At 38.0% G+C, this 26843-nt stretch overlaps 1 protein-coding gene across 3 annotated transcripts in view; it reads right to left on the reverse strand.

Annotated features, from left to right (window-relative positions):
* Positions 1-26843, reverse strand: part of FAM184A (family with sequence similarity 184 member A) — a 112400-nt gene that overhangs the window by 53128 nt on the left and 32429 nt on the right. For all 3 annotated transcript variants that reach the window (XM_054505525.2, XM_045865399.3, XM_064598054.1), the window contains exons 2-6: positions 13416-14270; positions 12574-12709; positions 10596-10777; positions 8232-8429; positions 4167-4289 (exon numbers count right to left, since the gene is read on the reverse strand). In XM_054505525.2, the coding sequence (XP_054361500.2) occupies positions 4167-4289; positions 8232-8429; positions 10596-10777; positions 12574-12709; positions 13416-14270 (1494 nt within the window). The remainder of the gene's footprint in view (positions 1-4166; positions 4290-8231; positions 8430-10595; positions 10778-12573; positions 12710-13415; positions 14271-26843) is intronic.

Here is a 26843-nt window from a genome sequence, read left to right on the forward strand (position 1 = left end):
CAAAAGGTATCTTGCAGATATAATTAAGATCCTTAAATTGACTTTAAGGTCATCAAAAGAGAGACTATTCTAGTTGGGCCTGACATAATCAGGTGAGCCTTAGAAGTCAGAGTAGTTCGAAGCCACAGAGGTTTTCCTGCTAGCCTTGAAAGAGTAAACTGCTATGTTAAGAGAGGAGGCAGCCAGGTTGCAAGGGCTTGAGGGGGTTTTTAGAAGTTGAGAGCAGTTTCTGGCCTGTAATAGCTAGCAAGAAAATGGGGACGTAAGTCATACAGCCAAAAAGGAATTAATTGAAAAAGGACCCTGTGCCTCACATGGGACTGCAGTGTGGCTGTCCCTTTGATTTCAACCTTGTGAGATCCTGAGCAGAGGACCCAGCCAACCTATACTTGGACTCCTGACCCATAACTAAGTTGACTTAGTTTACAATGATGAGTTTTACGCATTCGACAAATATTTCATTCACAAATAATGATCTCCTACTAAGTGTCAGGCAGTGTATCAACTGTGATATAACATTTTATAATAAATCCAAATGATTTTTAACAAAACACTGAACTATATATACGCTTAAAAAACTTACATCCGGAAGAAAATCTACAACTTAAATGTTATAAAAACATTTAAAAAGACCGTAATAGTTAGATTTATTGACCATTCAGCCTAGTATTTTGTCCTCAGAAGGTGATCCCAAATAACAATTGATGGGATAACAGGATTATCCTCCACCTGAGATTTTAGATTCATTAGCTTCCCTTAATATCCTAATATGATTCATGAATTCATCACTGAAATCCACAGTTGACCTATTTATGTTTTTGGTTTTTATCATTTGTAAGAATATCAAGATCCATCTTACGAAGATATTACATTCTTTTTTTCTAAAACAAGCACTTTAGTCTTTATGAAGTACGCCCTAATTCTTTCCTCCTGTCTTTCCATAGATATACCTACTTTCCACCCAATAAATATAAATGGAATAAACTCAATTTAAAAGGTAAAAACTTAAAGTGTGCCTGGGTGGCTCAATCAGTTGGGTGTCCGACTCTTGGTTTCGACACAGATCATGATCTCAGGGGCTCTGCGCTTGGTGCAGAGTCGGCTGAAGATTCTCTCCCTGACCCTCTCTTCCCTCTCTGCTCCTCCTCTCACTTGCACACTCTCTCTCTCTCAAAAAAAAAAAAAAATAAATAAATAGTAAAACCTTCAGACTAGATAAAATGCAGCTACATGTGTTTGGCAAGAGGCCAAACATAAGGTTGCAGAACAACGAAAGGTCAGCAGATGGAAAAAGATATACCAGTCATATCAAACTAAAGGAGAGCTGGTTATACAATATCAAACAAAACAGACTAAACAAAAAGGTATGATTCACTATGTGGCTAAACAGTTTTATATGTGTATGCACATACAAAGCTTCTAAATATTCAAAGCAAAAATTGACAGAATGTAAGAATAAACAAACCCACCATGACAGAATCAGTTTTTAGTAAATGATGAATCAAAAAGATAAAAGTCAAAAAGAATACAGAATATTTGAAGAAAATAACTTAAAATTTTGATTTCACCGGCATACAAGACTACACTGAACAACTGGACACACCCAGAGTATTACATTTCTTTCATGTGTCACACTAGACTTAAGTTTCAAAAATTGTTTTCATACAAACCACAATTTTTAATCATGATGCAGTTAAGGTTAAAAAACCATGTCAATCTCACACAACTCTCCCAGAGTACAGAAAAGGAAATAAGTCTTTTTTCACTGTGTGAGGCTAGTAGGACCTTGATTCCAAAACTAGAAAAGGATGATACAAAAAGGGAAAGGTACAAAGCAATCTTACTGAACCCAGGCCCCCAAATCCCAAAATGAATATTAGGAAACTAAATCTAGTTATTACATAAAAAAGATATATATAATCTATCATGACTAGCTAGAACCTTCTTTAGAAATCCAAAGTTGATTTAATATTAGAAAATTAATATAAGGTACCACATTAACAAATTAAAGAAAAAAGTTTGATCTCAATATATGCAGAAAAATCAACGTCAATTTGTGATTTTTAACTTAAGAAACCTGAATTATAAGGGAATTTCCTAAACTTGTTAAAGAGCATTTACAAAATAAAACTTTAGAGAAGCATAATATTTAACTGTAAAATATTGACATCCTTCACTTTAAGAGCAGGAAACAAAATAAGAAAGCTTATCTCTAGAGATCCTATCCAGCAAAGTAGGACAAGTAAAAAGATGTCCAGATTGAAGGCAGGTGCATGTGGAGGGATAAGCCAGGCAGATTCTTGAGGAGCAATTCTAATATGGCACTAAAACATCACTAGGGTGCTAAAGCATAATTGAGAATGTATCTAAAAGGAAAATCAGTTACATGTTTATTAGAACTCCTCTCAGTGAAATTACAGTGTATAGAGTGGAGAAATATTTAAACCATTTCAAACTGAGAGTAGACCCTGGGGGACCTTCCTGAGAAACACAGATGGTCACTAAACTGCCTCCTAATGAGAGTGGGACACCATAACTACAAGGAACACATTCTGCTGAGAGAGGTATGCAAACCTGGGGCCAGCAGTGAATTATCTTGGACAAGAGGAAAGAGGCTGAACTAATACAAATATAGGTATATCCCCTGCTTTTTCAAAGTTCATGTTACACCACTTCACTTTCATAAAAGACCTACCATAGTACTTTCTGCTAACCAAAAGTAATCTGGAGAGATTTTCCGCTTTTACAGAAAAAGGCAAAAAATAAAAGAGCGTTCAGCATTTGCTTTGCAGTGAGCCCTTCTAGAGGCAGCGCTCATCCCAAGCAATGAGAGCGGCCCCGCCAAGTCCCTGTCCTGGAACCACACTCAGCATCTCAGTATCATGCCACCATAGTTTTGAACTGTGAGCATCTGTGCATCTGTTGGCAAGATGGATCCTAAGGTATCAGAAAAGCCTAAGAGAGGTTAGTTTTGGGGTCTCAGAGTGCTCAAAATTTTTTCTGTATAAATTAATGGTAACTGCTTATTCGCTTTACACCATTTCAGCTTACAAAAGATTTCACAGGATGCTCTACTTACAGATAAGCAGGGGAAACCTGCAACAATCTTGATTCTGTCATTCCCAAACGTGGTGATTGGTGCCTTCTCCGGATAAATGTTTAAAGATAATTAAAGAAGACGGAGTGCAAATTATTAGCATGCCCTGGGGCACTCATGTTTTGGTGTGGTTTCTGTGAGCAGAAGCCGAGTGATGAGAAAGTAGGACCTAAAGACTCTTGGGAGAGATGACGCTAGTAAGGGAGGAACAGCTGACAAGATGAGAAATGTCCAGACAGAGACTTATTTTCGGAAGACCACTCTACAAGACAAGACTGTCCACATGAAGGATGTACTGGAACAGAAGGACAAGATGATAACAGGGAGGCTATTCTAGGGCATAGGTAAACCTGGGCAATAGAGAGAAAGGAACAGAACAGACAGTATTATAGTTTTAAAATTGTCTTTACATTTATTTTATTCACAACTTCTTGATTTATGACATTCTTATTATACTCTATTCTTAGTCTTTCCTAAGGTAAACAATACTATTTTCTTATGGCATTTAAAAATTATTTTAGATGTCACTCTCTAGAACTTATAAAGCCTCTCGCTTTTTATTTTTAAGATTTTATTTATTTATTTGACAGAGAGAGACACAGCGAGAGAGGGAACACAAGCAGGGGGAGTGGGAGAGGGAGAAGCAAGCTCCTGGCTGAGCAGAGAGCCCGATGTGGGGCTTGATCCCAGGACCTGAGCCGAAGGCAGACGCTTAAGGACTGAGCAACCCAGGCGCCCCTTTTTAAAACAGAGATACAGTGTAGAGAAGAGTAAGTCACTGTTTTACAAAAGGTAGATAACCTCTTCTGTTTTCTTTCTTACAAGGTGATGTTATCCTTTGTTTTGTTTTTTCCCAAAAAGGCACCTTGGTCTGATGTTTTGGGTAGTAAATTTTTACCTGGTGAGATATAACCAATGTATTATGAAAAACTCAGCATCAGTGAAAGTGTGTGATTATTTTTACTCTAGATATTTTACCATCAGTGAGGCTCACCTACATATACGACGTTACCAAATAAGATGTTACCAATAAGACATAACACAGGTGACAAGCCTAAAGAATTCTTGCCTCTTGATTGGCTGTATTTAGCTTGTCTTCCAGCTCTTCCTTCAGGTTTTCCAGCTCTTGTTGAAGTTGACTTTTATCCTCTTCCAGGTTTAGTTTCTCCTTTTTATATTGCTCCTCCAATTCCTTAGGAAAAGACATTTTTAAAAATTAACAAAACTGTCAATATTATATACTTCAAAGACTCCAAGAAAAAGGCCATTCTGTTTTATATTTTGATACTTAGCTTTTCAAATTAGCTTTATCCTTAAACAATAATATTGGAGTTATTAGTCTAATTAATCCTACAGGCTTAGATTCTATCATTCTGAATCACTTAGGATGTGGTTAAATAATTATTTTAAATGGTTAGAATATTTGGTCTAGATCAAGCTAAGCCAACAACAGAAATGTATGATGTATGTGATAATTTGGGGAGATAAAGAAAAAATTCTAACTATATCTTGAATGCAGAATTCTTTTATATTTACATAAAAAAAAATCCAGGAACACTTCTGGAACACTGGAACATAGTCAAGAATTACTAAGTACAAAATTAAGGCATCAAAAGAAGCAATACCAGTAAAATTGATACTTACTGAAGAACGCCTACTATTTGTCATGCTACTTAATAATACTTGGGATACACAGGCAGTAAGACATGGGATCTGCCCTTAACAAGCTAAAGGTCAACAAGCAATTAAAGAATATGTGATGAAAATTAAAATGACCATAGGGACTACAGGGATATGTGGATGGAGAACTGATAAGTTCTAGCTTGGTGAGGAAACCTGCACAGAGAACACAATTCCTAAGTCAAGTCTGAAGGAGTGCATCAGTAAGAAAAGGTGATGAAGAAAGAGGGAAAGAGAAGACAGAAGAAACCTGTGCAAAAACTACGGCGGTGCAAAGAGCCTGGTATGTTACAAGCAATTCAATATTTCTACAGTGTAAGGTAGGAAGAGGAATAAACAGGGTTCTATGGAATTCCCAAGGCAAAGTCCAGGTTTGATGATTTGCTGGGACGACACACGGGATTCAGCATCTAGTCGTACTCACAGCTATAATTTATCATACAGCAAAAGGATACTAAGCAAAGGGAAAATGTGTATGAGGTGAAGTCTGCAGGAAACCACGCATAAGTTTTCAAGAGTCCTCTCACACAGGACTCTCCAGAAAGTTGTGACAATGATGTGAAATGCTGTCTACCAGAAAAACTCATGAGTGACTCAGTGCCCACGTTTTTCATTGGGAGCTAATGACGTAGTACCCTCTGACTAGCATGTGCCAAACTTCCAGACTTCAAGAAGGAAAGCAGATGTTCAGCACAAACCATATTGTTTGCATAAACCCTTTAGGCACATGAGCCATTCTTATTAGGGAATGGTGGAAACCTTCCTGAAATTCAAGTTCCCAGATACTAGCAAGGGCCAAACTTGCCCTCCTCCCCCTTTCTAAGGACAGCAGCTTCAGGCCTGCTATGTTAACTCTTTTCTGCATGGATTCTCTATATATTCACTTTCAAATACGGTGGGTAAACTAGATTTATGAAAGAAAATATAATCCCTTTTGATAACTAATAAGGAATGGAGAAGTCACCTTTCGGTAAATATTCTTTAAAAGATAATTTCAGGGGCACCTGGGTGGCTCAGTCATTAAGCATCTGCCTCTAGCTCACTTCATGATCCCAGGGTCCTGGGATCCAGCCCCACATCAGGAAGCCTGCTTCTCCCTCTCCCACTCCCCCTGCTTGTGTTCCCTCTCTAGCTGTCTCTCTCCCTCTGTCAAATAAATAAATAAAATCTTAAAAAAAAAAAAGATAATTTGACATTGGAGAAAGACTTCTAAAAGGAGGGTGGTTTGAGCTTAGGCTCAGACATGAGCTAGCTAGGCAAGAGAGGAATGAAGCAGCAAGTGATAAGTTATTTTGAGAAAAGAGAAGGGTACAGATAAAGCTATCATGAGTTTTGACTATGTTCACACACAGGAAATTCATGTCATCTGTTTTATAGCAAGCACATTTTAAAGAAAGATTGCAAGAAATGTAAATAGCGTAAAGCAGATTTTTAGGTGGCTCAGAAATTGAAATTCAACAGGCAGGGGGATAATTAGGAGGGAAGTAAGGAGGCAAAAATGATATTGATGAAAGATGCCTTGATTCTAGGACTTAGAACTTAATACAGGTGTCTGACAGATGTGGGCCCTACACTGAGCTCTTTGCTTACTAGCTGCCTAATCTTGGCTCTCAAAAGCCACACCTCAAGCTCCTCATCTGACAGAGGAAGATAAAATCCATCTTGTAATGTTCCTGTGAGGGTTAAGTGAGATAAAGTGTTGAGAACTCATACATGTCCTAGCATATAGTGATAAATAAATTTAATTATTGGGGCACCTGGGTGGTTCTAGTACTTAGATTCTAGTCTAAGATTCTAGTACTTAGAACTGAATACAGAGGAATAAAGAGAGACAAAAGGCAGAACACCTGCAAGTTAAATACTACGAAAAGAGAGGAAAAGGCTAAGGTGAATAAGGGATGTAGAAATGAAAAAAATAGTAACAAAAAATAGCTATGGAAGAGCTAACTGAAGCAGCAGTTACCACTAAATACTTCCCTCTAAATCCCTGAGCTCTTGGCACATACGTATAGTCAGTAAGCATGCACATGTACCACATAATTAAAGCTGTACAAATTTGTTCTGGAATAGTGAGCTGGCACAGAGAAACCAACAACCACAATTTTGAGAAATAACATGTCATTAAGTTTTGTCTCCAGCTACATAAACATAAAATAGTAAGTTTAGATAGAAATAACATTCTAACTGGAAGTTTTATTTGAATTTTTAATTAAGTTCAGGTGTTGAATATTTTTTCCAACTAGTTTTCACAAAAGGAAGAGACATAGAGGCAAAGGTCTCAATTCAGATACAGCCTCTACTATTTACTAGGTTAGTGGTACTGAATAAATCATTTAGGTTTACTAAACCTATTTCACCATCTATATAATAAAACGACATTAATCTCCAAGTCTTAAGTAATAAAGAATATACAAGAATGCTTAGTAAACTGTAAAATGCTATTACATAAAACATATAACAACCATCATGAATACATGCCTATGTGTGGTGGTTAAATGTCTTAGGATTTGATATCTGAGACCTGAGTTCAAGACCTGACTGATTCTTACTAGTTGCATGTGTTTGTGCAAGTGTTGAACCTCTCCATCCCCCATCATCTACCCTCCTTCAGGAAGAAGGGTATAGCAATTAAACCTATGCGAGTGTTGTGAGGATTAAATAAAACAGAAGGAAAACATCACTGCAGTGCCTGGCACACAGTAAGAAATACTAATAACTAACATTTATTTATTTTTTTAAAGGTTTTATTTATTTGAGAGAGAGAGCACAAGCAGGGAGAGCAGCAGAGGGAGATGGAGAAGCAGGCTCCCTACTGAGCAGGGAGCCTGATATGGGACTCGATCGCAGGATCCTGGGATCATGACCTGAGCCGAAGGCAGACACTTAACCGACTGAGCCACCCAGGTGCCCCAATAATTAACATTTATTTATCACTATATGCTAGGACATGTATGAGTTCTCAACACTTTATCTCACTTAACCCTCACAGGAACATTACAAGATGGATTTTATCTTCCTCTGTCAGATGAGGAGCTTGAGGTGTGGCTTTTGAGAGCCAAGATTAGGCAGCTAGTAAGCAAAGAGCTCAGTGTAGGGCCCACATCTGTCAGACACCTTGCTTTTTCTACATCTACGGAGAAAGTGCTTCAACTAGTTGAGGCTTCCTGAGGAGCACATCTAAGATGCTGTCTCACGAAGAGACAGCTCAAGATCAAGGGAGTGTTTCTACTATGGCTTACACAAAGTAGGAATGCTTCATATCAATTTACCAAACTACATCTCTTGTCAACAGTTTTTAAGTATGTTACTCTTTGAATCACGATTTACAGAGTGATTATGAGAGAGCAGCCATCAGAATGAAGCAACTCATTTACTCGACAATATGGGTCACACTGGATCATTACAGAAACCCCTCCAGTTTAACAATGCAAGGCTACGTTGAATTTGTACTCACCACTTGCAGTTTTTTCTTATCCCTAGTTGCATTACTGTGGACAGCCTCAATTGCCACGTGGTGCTTCCAAGCTAATTCTTCCAAAGTCTTAGAATGAGCCTCATTTAATTGAGCTACCTCCCCTTCCAATCTATTTTGCAGGTTTTTCAGCTCCATCTCATAATATTCTTGCTGAGTTTTCTTTGCTTCATTTACTTTCTAAAATTAAAGCAAATAAAGATCAATAACTGTACCTGCTTTTTTCATTACTGATATTAGTATTTTGAATACTCAATAAATACATAAACTTGAATGAACTGAGCACTACGGGATTTACACTTTGGGCATGAGATTACATCATTGGTGTTCTCAGAAAATGACAGGGTAGCACAGGCAAAATGAATACTTTTAACACAAGTGATAAAGTAGAGTATTATTAGGTTAGAACCAAGTGCAAGTTAGCACATCTGTGAGCTTACGAGAAAGGCTTCCTGTATGTCAAAGCTGCACACAAAATGGCTTACCAATTTACCCACTCAGATGATGTTATTCAATCTAATTTTATTGAGTGCCAGTTATATGCCTTTTAAGCAGCCCCAGTTTAATGATGGGAAAAAGGCAAAAGACAGTGGCAATATAATTTTATAAATTCTATGAAAGGAGTGTACATCATGTGTTGTAAGAGTATACAGTAAAGGAGTCTAACCTGGAATGTGGGAAAGGGGGTGTGTGTGTGTGTGAGAGAGAGAAAGAGAGAGAGGGAGAACCTGGATGGGGTGGGAAAGGATGTGTGTATGAGAGAGAGAGAGACACCCACACCCACCCATACATACATATATACATCAAGGAAAGCTTTCCAGAAGAAAAAACATGTGAGCTGCTGATGACACATTCTCTCATTTAATTCTCACAAGCCCATCAGGAAATGAGAGATGAGAATATTTCAAACCTAGATTTGATGTCAAAAGCCTGAATTCACAACCATTTCCAGCATTTTGAAAGATGAGTGGTAGTCTGCGGTGGTGAAGTTCAGGTAAGACAGGAAGACCATGCAGCTGAGCAGTATGGACAGAACAGAAGATACGAGGCTGACAGTGGTGAGGGATAAGGCTCAGCAGGAGGCAGGAGTCAAATGATGAGAAAGGGTCTTTTCTGCCAAGGACTCCGGATTTCATTATGATAGGAATGAGAAATCATTGCAATTACATAATTGACATATTTTTCACAACAATCACGTTGGCAGTAGGCTGGTGAGTTGACTGAGGCAGGGGGAGTGTTTAGGAAGTTGTAACTGAAATCCAGGCCACAATTACCTAAACCTAAATCTAGAATCTGTGAAAGGGTATGAAGACAGGGAGTAGGAAACCAATAGGACTTGGTAACAGATAAAAGCGTTAAGGAAACAGTCAATAATGACTGAAATTACCAAACTAGATGGACTTTAGTGCTACCGGTTGAAAAAAGGAGTAAGATTTGGGAGCGATCACTGAACAAGTTTTATGCTTCTAGAATGGATGAGCCTGTAGAATGAGGTGAAAATGCTGGGGAGCATCAAGGATAGGGAACAGATTGAAGAAGGAGGCTCTGAAATAAGACTTCAAGGCTGGGGAGACAGGAGGAAAACGTGCGAGAATGTGAAACACCAAAACAGAGACGCTGTAAATCGGAGAGGAGTTAAGTACCACAGTTGGACAAGATTCACCAAGTCCAGCAACCAGAATGTCACTGGAGGCTGGAACAAACATAGATTCTGTGGAGTGGTGCTAAGAGAAACCACACGACACTTGGGTAAGGAGTGAATGGGAGGTGAGCAAGGGGCAAGGTTTTGAATATGCTTGGTTCTTGAGGGAAAGAAAAAGAAGTATCCAAAACTCCCACTCAGTATTGTGAATATCTGAAAAATTGCAATAAATATTTAGCAATTACTCTACAAGTGATAGGTCTGATTTGTTTAATCTAGAAATTCAATATGTTGGTGTATGAATTTTCAGATCTTGATGCTTGTTCTTTTTAGTTTTATAGAAATTTCCTAGGTGTATATGCAATAATATATTTCATTAATACAAAAACATATACGATTAACCACAAATGTACATTCCACCGGAATAAAAGTTTATTCAGTTTCTGGTTGAAATAGGTTGAAATGTCTTAAGTTTCTACATTATAAATTGTTAGTAATATTCTGAACATATACACAATATGGGATAGTACAGCTATGTACCATTTTTCCTCAAAAACAAAAACTTACTAGAATTAAGAGATAGACTGTTACCGTGAAGAAGTAAACACTTTAAATCAAATTTGAAAAAGATGAAAACTGAACTTTTTTTTCTTTTCCTTTCTTTGGTGGCGGGGAGAGAGGACAGGGATTCCACTGCTTTTTACCTTCTCCAGTTCCAAAATCTGCTGCTTCTGCTCTTCATCCAGACTCTGAGTTTTGCTTTGCAAAAAAGCTCTTTCTTCTTCAAGCTGAGATAATCTCTCATTGGCCCTTGATTTCTCTGATTCTAGATCTTTAATTGTAACCTCCTGGGTCATTTGAGTTGCTTGAAGCATTCCAATATGACCTATGCCCCCAAAAGAAAACCTTCACTTTAAAATCTATTGCATTGTGGTATAAAACAGTTTATATTTAATGACACAGTTGTACTTACTATCTGAGTGAAATAGTCTGCATGTACAAATAGTACTTTGATTTCTTCAGAAATCTGTATAAAATAGAAATACCATGGGAATACTTATCCAAGTAGAATAATTTAAACTAGAAAGAAGTCCATTTTTCCCATATAATGTATTATTTGTTCCAGAAGTACAGGCCTGTGATTCAACAGTCTTACACATTTCATAGTGCTCACCATAGCACATACCCTCCCCAAGGGGGGGATATCGGAGGGGGAAATGAACCATGAGAGACTATGGACTCTGAGAAACAAACTGAGGGTTCTAGAGGGGAGAGGGGTGGGGGGAATGGGTTAGTCTGGTGATGGGTATTAAAGAGGGCACGTATTGAACAGAGCACTGGGTGTTATACACAAACAATGAATCATGGAACACCACATCAAAAACTAATGATGTACAAAAACTAATGATGTAATGTATGGTGATTAACATAATAAAATTTAAAAAACCATATGGTTAAAAAAAAAGTTGAAAGAACCTAAAAAAAAAAAAAGAACTCCATTTTCATATTGCTGATGTTGCCCCCAATACCCAGGAATCATTTTTTTTTTTTTTAAGATTTCCAACTAAACAAGTTGAAGGAGAAGCAACTCCTCAGGGATGTATATAATATCCTTGGGAGTAAAACAGAGGATGTACTGACTAGTACTATGGCACCAAAATGAGTAATCTGTTCTTTTCTAATCTCTTCTTTTTTCAAATTCTCATAAAAGACAAAGAAATCTGTATGTAGGCAGTAAATACGGCAGGCAGCTATTTGGCTGAAACTGAATTGTTTTAGACAAGAGATGTGATAAAGAACTAAGGTGGATTAAGAGACAGATAAGGACAGCGAGGTTATCAAAGAAAAACTAAATGACAACAACAAAAAAGGGAAGGGGCGATGAGAGAGAAAGAGAGATGAACAATGAGTATGAGAAAAAGGGTCTCAGAAAGCTTGTGTTAGGGCAGTGATTCTCAATGTGCTCTGGACCAGCAGACCTGGAGCCCTCACTGGCAATGAAGAACATCCTGGACCTACTGTCTCAGAAGCTCTGAAGCTGGAACCCAGCACCTGTGGTTGCACAAGCCCTTTGGGGTGATTTTCATACACATTAAAGTTGAAAAACTCCTACTTAGGGGAAAGGTTATATGGGATTCGCTGATGAGCCAATCAAATGACATCCTCAGAGAACGAGTTCAAATGGCTTTACCTGGCACAATAAACACTTGGGTATATGACATGGGTCACCACCTCCTCTATTATGGGCTATGAAATGAGCACATCAGCCATAGCAGGATGGGCAACTCAGCTTTAGTGTGTAAAATGACCCCTATTAATAAACCAAATGAAATGAAACATTGTAATTCACATAAAGTTCTAGTAATGTAAATACTTTAAAACATATGGGTTTTTTTAAACATATGTTTTTAAAGAACAAAAAACCTTTTAGAAAGAATGCTTTATTGTTCTTTTAGTGAATGATTTATTGCTATCTCTTAATTTTTCTATAAATATATATTCCTAAAAATAAGTTATCATTTGCTTATCTAACTTATGATTAAGAAGAAATTAGAGTCCTTCAACATGTTTAGAGTCTAAATAATTTTAAAGTATGAGAAGAAAAAGCAAATTTTGTCTTGAATTAACATTTTACTGTTGGTTTTAGCTGAGGAATATACCAAGAAATGTGGTCGCACATACTAGCTTTGAGGACAAGGTCTGAAGCTTGTTGTTGTAAATGTTCTCTGGCTGTGGCTAGCTCACTCTCCACTTCTTTGTGCTTGCTCAACAAGGCCATCTCTCCCTCCTTGGCATCATCAAGCTGTTTCTGAAGAACCTAAGAATGATCAAATAGCCATTATTAAAATGCAAGAATGATGCTGAGCTAATTAATTAGCTAAGCTAATGATGCTAATTCACTTAAATTACAAGCATCAACTTTCTCTTATTCAAAAGTCACAGTTAATAATACCTACTTTTAAATCTGTTTTGATAACACTTACAACTTATCTTCATAAATCATATGACTCAATCATGAAAGACTATTCTGCCCCTTCTAATCCACTCAATACTGCACAGATATTAAAAACAGCCTTGAAATTTTCTATGCCAATAAAACAAAATTTGTAGGGATTTCGTGGCTTTTTTTTCAAACATGTGCCATATGCCTATTTAATTCAGGTTTATAAAGCAATCAATTTTTTGTTCATTGTCTGGGCAGATCATTATTAATGAAGGTAAAGGAGAAAACAATATTTTAACTCTCCCAAGCCACTTGTGAAAAATATTAACATGTTATTTCAATAAAATCCTTTCATAATCAGTAAGATTTTAAGTTATCTTTATGGGCCTTTAATATCTGAAGTTAGAGTTGGAAATAATAACTACAGAGTAGTAAAAATTACCCCTTTATGGATTTTCTCACAAAGGAAAAGTAGGAGAAAGCAAAATGGAAAAAAAAAAGTTACAGTAGTCTAATTGGAAAGAGAAAGACAAAACTGGGGGGAAAAATCTGTATGTTGAATGTGACATGCTTTACTTACCTGAACGCTGTTCTCTGCTGTAACAAGTGCTATCTGAAGCTTTTGGCATTTGTCACGAAGACTTCCAGCTTCATCCTGTACCATCTGTAACTCTGTCTTTAATTTTCCTATGGTTTTTCGTAAAATTGCTTCTTGTCCCTGAAATTCTTTTCTAAGATCAGCTTCCTTTTCTTTGCTAGCTTGTAGGCTTTCTGCTGTAAAAAACTGTGACCTTTTCAAAGTATCAAGCTCATGCTCATAAAAGGACTGAGCTTTATTCAACTTGCCTTCATAATCCTCAATGAGCTTTTTCTGTTCAAGTCTTAGCTCTTCCAGTGTTTGGTTTAAAGTCTCCACCTCCATCCTGTGCAGCTCCTCTGCCTTCTCCTGCCCTTTACTGACCGAGGCGCTGTGATCCTGCTGTGACTTCAACAGCTCTTGGATCTCCCGTCTGTGAGCAGTTCGCAAATCTTCCAATGCCAAGCGTTTGTCTTTTTCGAACTGTACCTGGAGTTGTCCAAAACTCCGTAATCTTTCCTCAAATTTCCTTCTAATCTCTTCAACCTCTCTAGACATGGTTACTATGCGTTGGACATGCTGGGCTTCTGCACAAAGTTGCATGTCCTCAACTCTGTGCTTATAAGCTTCAAATTCTGTCAAAGCCTGCTGCTTCATTTTTATGTGATCTTCTAATGATGCTTCTAAAACCTGAATCTTTCTCTTAAGGTCTAACTCCTCTGTCACTTTGCTTTTATACTGCAGTATTTTTTCTCTTGTTTCTGCAAGAATCTGTTGGATTTCTTCTTCATGAGCATCTTTGAGGGCTTGGATTGCAGATTCATGCTCATCATTTTTAGTGTTTAAAGCATATATTACCTGCGATTTTGAAAAAGGGAGAAGAAATTCAGCAAACCATGTTCTTTTCTTACTGGAAGTTAATTCTTCATTTGAACTGATACTATTCAACACACATAATATTGGCTATGGTAAATACTAAATACTGAAGCTTCATGCATCGTTTTGGATTCATAGATTGATTTACTTAGCTAGTTTTACCTTAGTCCAACCTTAAAAGTTGCACTGGAAGACTTCACTACAAATCAAACAGTGAGGAGAAAAGAGACAAAGGAGGCCCCGTGGCCTAGAAGAAAGGAGTTTTCCATATGGCTCAGTCTAGCTTGGGGGTGAGGGTCAGGAGAAAAGCCTCAGAGTAAGTATCTGCCCTACACAAGTGTCCCAGAGGAAGAGACGCTTTGCATCTAGGCCCTAACTCTTCCTAAAGGCCTCTTTCAACTGTTTAATGTCTGGTAGGTTCTAAATTTAGAGATTTTCTTTTCTAATTCCCCTATGGTCTGTTTTTAAGGCTAATCCTCTTGTCTTCAAGTTCCTGGTCGTCTCCTTACAAAACCCAATTCATACTTTTCTGCTCACAAATCAAACACTGTAGTTTTACTCACTCCCTAATTTTTCCTGTCTCCAGGCAAGCCAGGTCCCTAGAGCCAGAGTGTCCTGGGTACAGGTCTTTATTTTCATTTTAGTCCTTGGATTTTAGTGATTCCATTAAGATTTCCCCGACCTTAATTCCAAATGACAACATAGTCCCTTTATAGTAATGCTCCCATTCTTGCATGTTCTTTGATACTCTCCATCATACCACTGTAGTCAAATAGTACAATATTCATGACTATTACTTAAGGCTTAGAGATGCACCCACTTTCTTCTGAAGTAAAAAGAAATGAACACTATACAATCCAACTATCCAGAAGCTAAAAATCAGTGTCCTGGAGCTTTGCTCATTTTAATGTGATCTTATTCTGGCTTTAGAAATGTTGGAGACTTACCCCACTGCAGGGGCTTCACTCTTTCCACACAGGGCCCTGTCTTCCAGAATCAATTCCCTACCATATATTCACTTGGTCTGCTCTATTTTGTGAGATGTAATCATAACAAAGGCGAAAAGACTGAGAGATGGCAAGACCCCATTATTCTTGCAAGCTACTTCTCCTGCTAGCTACCTCCAAAGGAAAATATGTGCAACAGAGGGAAATAAATGCTTATTTATAGTTTCTCTCTCTCTCTCTTTTTTAAATAACTCTAATTCCAAATCTCAGGTTATGTCCCTAATGAGCTAGCAAAGATCCCCATGGAAGACTCCTTTCATTTACACATTTAAGCTTAAAGGTAGCTTATAACCCAAGAAAGTTGGTGGTCTCCTACAACCCTCCCCCAGGGTCATACCTGCCTAGCATGTGGATGCCCAGAAAAGGCTAGAAGAGGCACTAGGGAAAAACACACCAACCAGCTGGAAAGAAGTCCATTTGCTAGAGAGCTACAGGCCACAGGTCTCAGACCTTCCCAGGGCAGTCTGTGTGCATCCCTTATCTATCATATGAAGCACGTGGAAGGAAAAGAGATAATGCAAAGAGAAGGAATCCCTAGAGAAAAACAAGTCACACTTTCCTCATTTTATCCCAGGAAATGATCTTGAAAAGGACCACTCTTGGTGGGATTCCACATAACTGGGGATGAAACTGGGGATGAGACTCCCTCAGCCTACCACTCCCCCCTGCTTGTGTGCTCTGTCAAATGAATAAATAAAATCTTCTAAAAATATAATAAACTTCTTTTAAAAAAAGATTTTATTTATTTATTTATTTATTTATTTATTTATTTATTTATTTATTTATTTATAGAAAGTGAGAGAGAGAGTGAGAGCACAAGCAGGGAGGGAGGAAGAGGGAGAAGCAGGCTTCCTGCTGAGCAGGGAGCCCAATGCAGGGCACGATCCCAGGACCCCGGGATCATGACCTGAACCGGAGGCAGATGCTTAACTGACTGAGCCACCCAGGTGCCTCTAAATACTCTTCTCTTTTTTCTAATACTTCATTTCCTTGCAGTCTTTGAAGGGTCACCTCAAGTCCTGTATCCTTTAATAAGTCTTCCAAGACCACCCAAATCCATGGGAGTCTGTCTTTCTTTAAATCCAGTACCTCCATTTCCTTACCACCACTCAGTCCTGAAACTCAGTAAACGTTCAATTGATTAAATTTGGGGGTCTTGACAACAGTGTCGGAAAGCTGTGCGAGTCTGTTAGAGAGCCTAGAAAAATAGCTGACGATATAAAAGCACAGTAGCATACAAAATGAAAGCATTAAGTTAAAAAGAATAGAATTTAAGTAAATAAAACAGCTAACAAATAACAGGGAAATAGTATGGTGAAGAGCTCTATTTCACTTGATATTCTAGTCCAGGGGTCAGCAAACTGGGACCTGCAGGCCCAATGTGGCTGTTGTCTGTCTCTGTAAATAGTTTTATTGGAGCACAGCTATTCCCCTTTGCATGTGGATAGCCTACAGTTGCTTTCCCACTACAACAGCAAAGTTGAGGAGTTGGAAAAAAGAGACCTTACTACTGACTCCTGTTCTGATGATATACACATGCCATCTTATCAGCCAAAAATAAAAAATATCTGAATTTGCAGTAGCTTTGTTTAGTCTCAAATAGTCCAGGGTTCCGACCACAACAACTCACACATTAAGAAAACCAATTATTTGATTCTGAAGCTATATTATATAAAAGAAATACAATATTCTACTGGCCATATAACAGTATCTTCAGGACAACAATGTTAAAATAAAGTTTCTAAAAACTTAAAATGGAACAATAAAAGGATGCCAAGCATAATAACAAATTAATAGTGCTTTTATTTTATTTTTTTTAAAGATTTCATGTATTTATTTGAGAGAGAGAGGGAGAGCACAGAGGGAGAGTGAGAAGGAGAAGCAGGCTCCCTGCTAAGCAGGGAGCCCGATGTGGGGCTCGATCCCAGGACCGAGATCATGACATGAGCCAAAGGCAGACACTTAACCGACTGAGCCACCCAGGTGCCCCGATAGTGCTTTTATTTTTCTAAAAAGATTTTATTTATTTATTTGAAAGAGAGAGAGAGAACACAAGAGGGGGAGAGGGAGAAGCAAGCTTCCTGCTGAGCAGGGAGCCCAGTGCGGGGCTCGGTCCCAGGACCCTGGGATCATGACCTGAGCCAAAGGCAGACGCTTAAGTGACTGAGCCACCCAGGGGCCCCAATAGTGCTCTTAAATGACCATTTAAAATATACCACTATTTAATGATACTATTTTTAAATGAGAATGCTATATATGAATTTTCGAGTTAACATTAACAAGATGTAGTATCCTCTAACTGTTCACTTTCCTACATAATTACAAAGGTAACCATTTTAAAGTATTTTTCTCTGATTAATTACTATTTCTCAGACCAAAGAAACAGAAATGTTGTAGATTCTTTGAACACAGAGAAGATATGACTTGAAGTAATAGAACTGATCCAAACTGGATTTTTGACCCTAGGTAAGATAACTTAATTTCTCCAAGCTTCAAGTTTCTCAAATATTAAATAGAGATATTTATTCTATTCTAGTGACATTGTTATAAGATCAATCTATCACTGACATTTAAAAAATGATGTTATACAAAGATTTTTCAAAAAATATAAAGCACTATAAGATGGTAAACCGTTTTTATTAGTTGTATCATTTATGGACAGAATGAGACTAATTTTAGAAGAAACTTCGGTAAGTGATAATAATCACCCATAAAATTGGCTATTATTTTCCACACAGGAAAAGGAAAGTCTCTAATGTCTCTTTTCATAAACTATTTTAAAAGACATTAAGAGCCACCTGCAGTTTTTCTGGAACTATGAACATTCAGAGAATGGGACAGTACAATCATTTCAGCAATTTCATGTAATTTCACAGTGCCATTTTATGCCAATAATGCATAATTTAACTATATATTCCATGATGAATAAGGAATAGTTAGAATTTTTACTTTTTCTATGAAGATTTTCAGATAATCTTACCCATGGATAAAATAAAAACAATTCTATGTCCTAGTTTTTAAAATGCTACTTAGGGAACAACAAATTGTTTCTGAAATAGTTCTCATTGTTGACTGCTATGGACCGAATTGTGTCCATCTCCCTCCCCGAACAAAATTCATCTACTGAAGCCTGAGCTGCCATTATGACGGTATTTGGAGATGGGGCCTTTGGGACATAATTAAATTTAGACAAGATTGTGAGGGTGGTGTCCTCATGATGGGATCAGTGCCTTCATAAGAGACACTGGAGAGATTGCTTCCTTTCTCTTTCAGCCATGTGAAGATACAGTGGGAAGGTTTATGGTTCTTTGTCATGGCAGACTGAACTAATACATTGGCAATATATAAATATGTTCCCACTAAAATCTAACTCATTTAGTAATAAAGTACTTTCATTGAAAAGTGTGTGTATATTAGCTTAAAATGTTAAGCTAAATTGTTGCATGTTATACCAACAGCTTTTTTTTTTAAAGATTTTATTTATTTATTTGAGAGAGAGAGAATGAGAGACAGAGAGCATGAGAAGGAGGAAGGTCAGAGGGAGAAGCAGACTCCCCGCTGAGCAGGGAGCCCGATGCGGGACTCGATCCCGGGACTCCAGGATCATGACCTGAGCCGAAGGCAGTCGCTTAACCAACTGAGCCACCCAGGCGCCCTATACCAACAGTTTTAACACTGTTAAAGTAACAGAATCATTGAATAAATGATGGTAAATTCATACAATGTAGTATCGTGAAGCCATTAAAATGCACATCTTATTTAGAAGAATATTTCATAATATAAGAAAAAGCCTGTAAGAGACCATAATGCTGTATCAATAAGATCCAATCTTATAGAGGGAAAAATATGTGTATGTGTGTGCAGATACATATTAAAGGTATGTAAAGAAATAAACCAAATTTTAATTGGAGATATTCAGTATTTCTGAACCTTCAATAATGAATATATGTTACTATTACAGTTAGAAAACATTAAACCTTTTTAAAAGATTAACATTAATTATGCTAAAATAATAATCAATACTCAAAATGCTTTCATTTTAGAAAAACCTAACAATCAAACTGAAAGGGAAAATTAAAGAAACATTCATTAATTACCAACAGATACCCTGAAAATTTCCTTAAAAATCACCCACTGAAATAAAACATTTATAAAAGTCATTCTTAAATTTTTTAAAGAATATTGAATGTTAATCATTTTACTTACGAGAAAGAACATGTATTTTGAGAAAATTTTTATTTTTATTTTTTTAAGATTTTTTATTTATTTGACAGAGAGAGACACAGCGATAGAGGGAACACAAGCAGGGGGAGTGGGAGAGGGAGAAGCAGGCTTCCCCGCAGAGCAGGGAGCCTGATGTGGGGCTCGATCCCAGGACCCCGGGATCATGACCTGAGCCGAAGGCAGACGCTTAACGACTGAGCCACCCAGGCGCCCCTTGAGAAAATTTTTAAAAATCCAATTACCTAGTTAAAATTTGATAACATACTGGCAAATCTTTAACGGTCAATTCCTACTTCATTTATTCTTCCCTTCAGCAAAAATATATTGCACACCTGCTATGTGCCAAGACCTATAACTGGCACAGTAAACACAACTGTGAACTGAATGCACATATATGGTATTTGCTCTCATGCTGCTTGGTAGAGACAACCTTAAAGAAATATTTACTCCATTAGTCAAAGTAAAATTTCAGTAAGTTATACAAAGGAGAATACAAAATGAGTCTTTGCAAGGGGTGGGAGTGACAATGGTAATGTAGGAGTTTCCCCTTATTCTGAGTGAAATGCTTACTTTATCTTAACCAGGATCTCTTCATTTAGTGAGAATTTTAAGCGGGAAGCTATAGAGAGAGAATCCTGGGCCAAAGGCTCAGTAAGAGCAGAAGGCACAGAGATGGAAAAAGCACAGGACTCTGTGAAGGGAAAAATGGGTTCCAGAGCTGGAAGGGTAGACATGCTCACACTGCAGAGGTACTTGTAGCTGTTGGGCTGAATGGGATCCAGAGGGAAGAAACTACTGAGAAAGAGTGAAAAAGACTGAGGACCAGGCCTTGGACAGGTTCAGGGGTGGCAGGGAGGATGAGGACCCACAGACAGAGGCATCGTCCTGGAGAGATGAGGACCTTTAGACGAAGGACCAAGGTCTAAGAAGCAAGGGATGGACAGTAGATCTTGTCGAAGGCTGCACAAAAATCAAGAAAAATGAGGACTCAAAGCCCCTGCATTCAGAACCTAAATCTCAGAAGTAGGTCTTTGAGAGCACATTTGGTAGAATGGGGCGGGAAGAGCTGGAGGATAAGTGGCAAAAGTGGGTGAGTGGATGGTAAGTGAATGGAGGCAGTCCACTAGTAGAGAAAAAACTCCAAGAAATTGTGGGTAAGAGAAACAACTAGGGACAACTAGGAGGCAGCAGAATCCAGGGAGAGTGCTTTTTTTAAAAGAGGGACTGAAAATGTGAACCAGGAAGGGTCAACTATGGAACCGAAGTCATGGAGAAGGCTAAGGTCAGGATTCCCCAGCACAGGTGGAAAGACTGGTGTTGGCTCAGAGTAGGAAAAAGTCCTCCAAGAGAGCAAAGCTGAAGACTGAGGTTTTAGGTAGAGAGAGCACGAAGATGGACAACTACTTTCTGATGGCTTCACACTCCTCCATAATTGGGAGATGAATCATCCTCATAGAGCACAGGAGCCGTCAGCACCTTCTCCCCACTGGCCGTAGACAATACTACTAATGTTACTAGTGAGGCCAGTCCCAGTCTTCCCAGTACGTCTCACTGAGGACAGACTCAGACACACAGCAACCGTGAGCAGATCCTCCTCCTCACTGCTCCTCCAAATGTTTTCCTGCCAGTCTCAATCTTGATTTTTTGCTTATTTGAAAATTCTGGAAACTTGTTCACTTTCCCTTTCTTATCAATGTCAGAGACAGAAAACGTACCAACAGGAGGGGGGGGGGGGAGGGAGAAAGGATTTACCCTCAAGTACATAAGCACTATATGAAGCACAAGGAAACTTATGAAGTAATAAAAGAGCAATCTCAGATTAATTGAAAAAAGATCCTGTACATTTTAAACGAACGAAGAATATGCTTTTATTATTAAACACTCAGTTCTTCTAACTGAGCTACTCACCAAAAAGCTACTTCGAGCCTTAAGAAAACTTCTCAAAAATAGTGGATTCTTGAACTCTGCCATGCAGCATCTATCCTATCTGTTCCAGAGCAGTAACACGGACCATTGCTCTATGCCACCATTTATATTCAAAAGTACTCCCAGACCAGGTGTATAAGTAAAATTTTCACAAATTATCAAATATTACCGATGAACTCTATGTGGCTTATTAGGGAATCTAATGTTTCTGTGAAATGGTTCATCTTTTGAAGCTGGCATATTATTAGCATACTTAGCTATATAAGGGCATGTTAATAAAATGTGTTCAAGACTTCTTCTCAGGATCTTGAGGTCACCTTCTCCCATGGACACTCTGATGTAACAACTACATATATGCAACTAACTCTGAAAATGACCTGAAGACTGGCAGAACAGACCTTCCACAACTAATCATAGAGAGGAAGCCACATCGAAAAGGGTAGGAGGGGCATAGGCGTGGCTGAGAACCAAACCCCTCTGTGAAACTAACCACAAACAGGAGGAACACCACAAGCACAAAGAAGCGAGAGGATCAGACCCCACACCAGGCACTCTAGGCACTAGGGACCCGTACTAGGAATACAAGTCCCTATAACACCTGGCTTTGAAACCGATGAGCCTTAACTTGGGGAGTTTTAAAATTCAGTGAGCTAAGCGTGGCTCAGTTGGTTGAGCACTGACTGACTCTTGGCTTTGACACAGATCATGATCTCGTGGTTATGGGATCAAGCCTTGCATCAGGCTCTGCGCTCAGCACAGTCTGCTTCAGATTCTCTCTCCCTCTCCCTCCTGCTCTCTAATAAATGAATAAAATCTTAGAAAAAAAAGAAAAAAGAAAAAAAAATCAGCGGGCTTAACTCCAGGAGAGCTGAAGGGCAATAGGAAACTGGGTCCCCATCCTTAAAGAGCCAGTATAATAACTAACTCAACCAGAGACACAGCACCTATCCTATACATGAAGGTTTATTTACTAATCTCCGAACAGGCACTGGAGGGGCAGGGATGTTCAGATTTCTCCAGGAATAATAGTGCTGACAGGCACCATTTCTCTTCCCCTCCCCCAGCCTAGATAACTGACACTTGCTGGAGCCAGACTAACACTCTCCATCGATGTTGTTAGCACTGCGTTCCCTGGGAACCCACCTCAGCAGGCATCCTCCAAAGTAGCTTCTGCCCCATCACTCCCTACAAGCAGCCCTAGCAGGGACATGTGCCACCCTAAAGTTTTACTCCTACTCAGAGGAGAGGGGGAGATGGAACCCAGCACATCAGCATGTCTGCAGATCCAGCAGCTGAGCCTCTTAGCTGCCCACACAGGGAGCAAGCCCTGTTAACCTCTATGCCTGTAGTTATGGCAGAGAGGCTAACTGTAGATAAATAGCCTGACCCCAACCTCACCCACCAATGAGCTCTAGGCAACCTGAGAGAGGCCTTTCAACTGTGTGGGGACCAAACCCTGCCCAATATGCCCACAGTAGGAAAAGCAGGTCAGTGAAGCCATCTGGGCTGCAGGCAAACACGGCTCAGTCACAACAGTAGAGGACACACAGCCCACACAGGAGACACTCAGTGGAAAACCTCATTCTGGTACCAGCGGGTACTGCATTACAGGACACCACAGACCTCTTTTACACAAAGTCACTACTTTCAAGACCAGGAGACATAAGCTGACCTCCCTAATACATAGAAACAAACACAGAGAGTTAGACAAAATGAGAAGACAGAGGAATACTTTCTAAATAAAAGAATGAGACAAAACCACAGTAAAAGAGCTAAGTGAAATAGAGATAGGCAATATGACTGATAAAGAATTCCAAGTAATGGTCATAAAATACTCAGTGGACTTGAGAAAAGAGTGGAGGGTCTCAGTGAGAACTTCAACAAAGAGATAGAAAATATAAAAAGGAACCAGTCAGAGAAGAAGAATTAAGTAACTGAAAAAAATCACTGGAGAATGAACAGCAGACTAGAGGAAGCACAAGAACGGATCCACACTCTGGAAGACAGTGTATGGGAAACAACCAAGTTGAAGAGCAAAAACAAAAAAAAAATAATAAAGAATGAAAACAGGTTAAAGCAACTCAGTGACAACATCAAGCATAGTAGCATTCACTTGACAGGGATCCCAAAAGGAGAAAAGAGAAAGAAAGGGGCAAAAAACTTATTTAAAGAAACAGTAGCTGAAAATTTCCCTAATCTGGGGAAGGAAACAGACATTCAGGTCCAGGAAGTACAGACAGTCCCTAACAAGTTGAACCCAAGGAGGTCCACTCAAAGACACATAATAATTAAAATGGCAAGCTATAATGATAAAGAGAGAATTTTAAAGCAATAAAAGATAACAATTACATACAAGAGAAACCTCATAAGGCTACCAGTTGATTTTTCAGCAGAAATTTTGCAGGCCAGGAAGGAGTAGGATATTCATTTGCAGGCCAGGGAGGAGTAGGATATTCAAAGTACTGAAAGAGAAAAACCTGCAACCAAGAATACTCTACCCAGCAAGGTTAAATGTAAATAGAGGAAATGCTCCAAAAGACACAGGGTGACTGAATGGATTAAAAAAAAAAAAAAAAGGACCCAGCTATATGCTGCCTACAAGAGACTTATTTCAGACCTGAAGAAACAAACAGACTAAAAGTGAAGGGATAGAAAAATGGAAGCAAAAAAACCCCAACACAAAAAACCCCACAAAAGTCAGGGTGGTAATATTTGTATCAGACAAAATAGACTTTAAGACAAAGACTGTAAGCCAGAGACAAAGAGAGGCACTACATAATGATAAAGGGATCAATCTAACAAGAGGATATGACAATTGTAAATGTCTATGGACCCAAGATAGGAGCACCTAAATAGAAAACAACAGACATAAAAGGAGAAATTGACAGCAATAAAATAATAGTAAGGGATGGTATATTTACATCAATGGATAGATCATCTAGACAGAAAATCAATAAGGAAACTGCTTTAAATAATACATTACACCAGATGGACCTAACAGATACATACAGAACTTTCCATACCCAAATAGCAGAATACACATTCTTTTCAAGTGTGCATGGAATATTCTCCACGTTAGGCAACAAAACAAGCTTCAATAAATTTAAGAAGACTGAAATCATATCAAGCATCTTTTCCAACCACAAAAGTATGAAACTAGAAATCAATTACCAAAAACAAAACAAAACAAAAAAAAACCTGGAAAGAACACAAACACACGAAGGCTAAACAACATGCTACTAAACAACCAACGGGTCAACCAACAAATCAAAGAGGAGACCAAAAGTACACGGAAACAGATGAAAATGAAAACACAATGGTCCAAAATCTTTGGGATGCAGCAAAAGCAGTTCTAAGAAGTTCTAACATAAACTTGAAGCCTACCTCAAGAAACAAATCTCAAATAAATAACCTAACCTTACACCTGAGGTAGCAAGAAAAAGAAGAAAAACAAAGCCCAAAGGTAGTAGAAAGTAGGGAAATAATAAAGATTAGATCAGAAATAAATGAAATAGAGACTAAAAAAACAATTGAAAAGATCAATGAAACCAAGAGCCAGTTCTTCAAAAAGATCAACAAAATTGATAAACCCGTGGCCAGCCTCATCAAGAAAAAAAGATAAATAGATAAATAAATAGATACAAAACAGGAAACTGACAGCACAGAAATACAAAGGATGGTAAAAGAATATTATAAAAAAAACTATATGCCAAGAAATTGGACAATCTAGAAGAAATAGATAAATTCCTAGAAACATACAATCTTCTGAAACCAAATCAGGGAGAAATAGAAAATCTGAACAGACCAATTACTTTTAACAAAATTGACTTGGTAATTAAAAAATTCCCAACAAACAAAAGTCCAGGACCAAATGGCTTCAGAGGTAAATTCTACCAAACATTTACGGAAGAGTTAATATCTATTCTTCTCAAACTATTCCAAAAAAATAGAAAAGGACAGAAAAGTTCCAAATTTATTCTAAGAAGACTGCATTATTCTGATAGCAACACCAGACAGACACTACAAAAGAAGAGAACTACAGGCTAATATCTCTGATGAACACAGATACAAATATCCTCAAGAAAGTATTAGCAAATCAAATTCAACAATACACTAAAAAAAAAAAAAAAATCATACACCATGATCAAGTGGGATTTATTCCAGGGATGTAAGAGTGGTTCAGTATTTGCAAAATCAATGTTATATATCATATTAACATGAAGAAGGATAAAAATCTCAATAGATGCATCTCAACTGATGCAGAAAAAGCATTTAACAAAATTTAACACCCATTCATGATTTAAAAAAAAAAAAAAACAAACTCTCAACAAACCAGGCTTAGAGGGAATATACCTCAATAGAATAAAGGCCACATATGACATCTACAGCTAACATCATACTCAGTGGTGAAAAACTGAAAACTTTTCCTCCAAGATCAGTAACAAGACATGGATGTCCACTCTCACTGCTTTTATTCAACATAGTACTAGAAGCCCTAGTCACAGCAATCAGATGAGAAAAAGAACTAAAAGGAATCCCAAATGATAAGGAAGAAATAAAACTGTCACTATCTGCAGATGACATACTATATATAGAAAGCCCTAGAGACTCCACCAAAAACTTATTAGAACAAATATATGCATTCAGTAAAGCTGTCAGCTCCAAAATTAATACACAAATATCTGTTGCATTTCTACATACTAAAAATGAAATAGCTGAAACAGAAATTAAGAAAAGAAGCCCATTTACAATTGTGCCAACAGGAATAAAATATCTAGGAGTAAATTTAACCAAGGAGGTAAAAGACCTATACTCTGAAAACTGTAAGACACTGATGAATAGAAATGAAGATGATACAAATGGGAAGGTATACTATGCTCATAGACTGGAAGATTATCATTAAAATGTCCATCGTACCCAAAACAATCCACAGATTCAATGCAACCCCTATCAAAATACCAGTAAGTATTTTCACAGAATCAGAACAAATACTACTAAAATTTGTAAAGAACAGCAAAAGATCCCAAATAGCCGGGGCAATCTTGAGAATGAAGAACAAAGTTGGAGGTATCACAATCCCAAATTTCATGATACACTCAAAGCTACAATAATCAAACTAGTATGGTACTGGCACAAAAACAGACACACAGAATAATGGTACAGGAGAGAGAGCCAAGAAATAAACCCATACCTATATGATCAATTAGTACAAGACAAAGGAGGCAAGAATATACAAAGGGAAAAGACAGTTTCTTCAATAAATGGCACCAGGAAAGCTGGACAGCCATATGTAAAAGAATGAAATGAGACCACTTTCTTACACCATATACAAAAATAAACTCAAAATGGATTAAAGAGTTAAATATAAGACTGAAACCATAACACTCCTAAAAGAAAA

This window comes from Mirounga angustirostris, unplaced genomic scaffold, assembly GCF_029215605.1.
Source record: "Mirounga angustirostris isolate CCGP_5_RB_7025 unplaced genomic scaffold, mMirAng1.0.hap1 SCAF_8, whole genome shotgun sequence".
Classification (NCBI taxonomy): Eukaryota; Metazoa; Chordata; class Mammalia; order Carnivora; family Phocidae; genus Mirounga; species Mirounga angustirostris.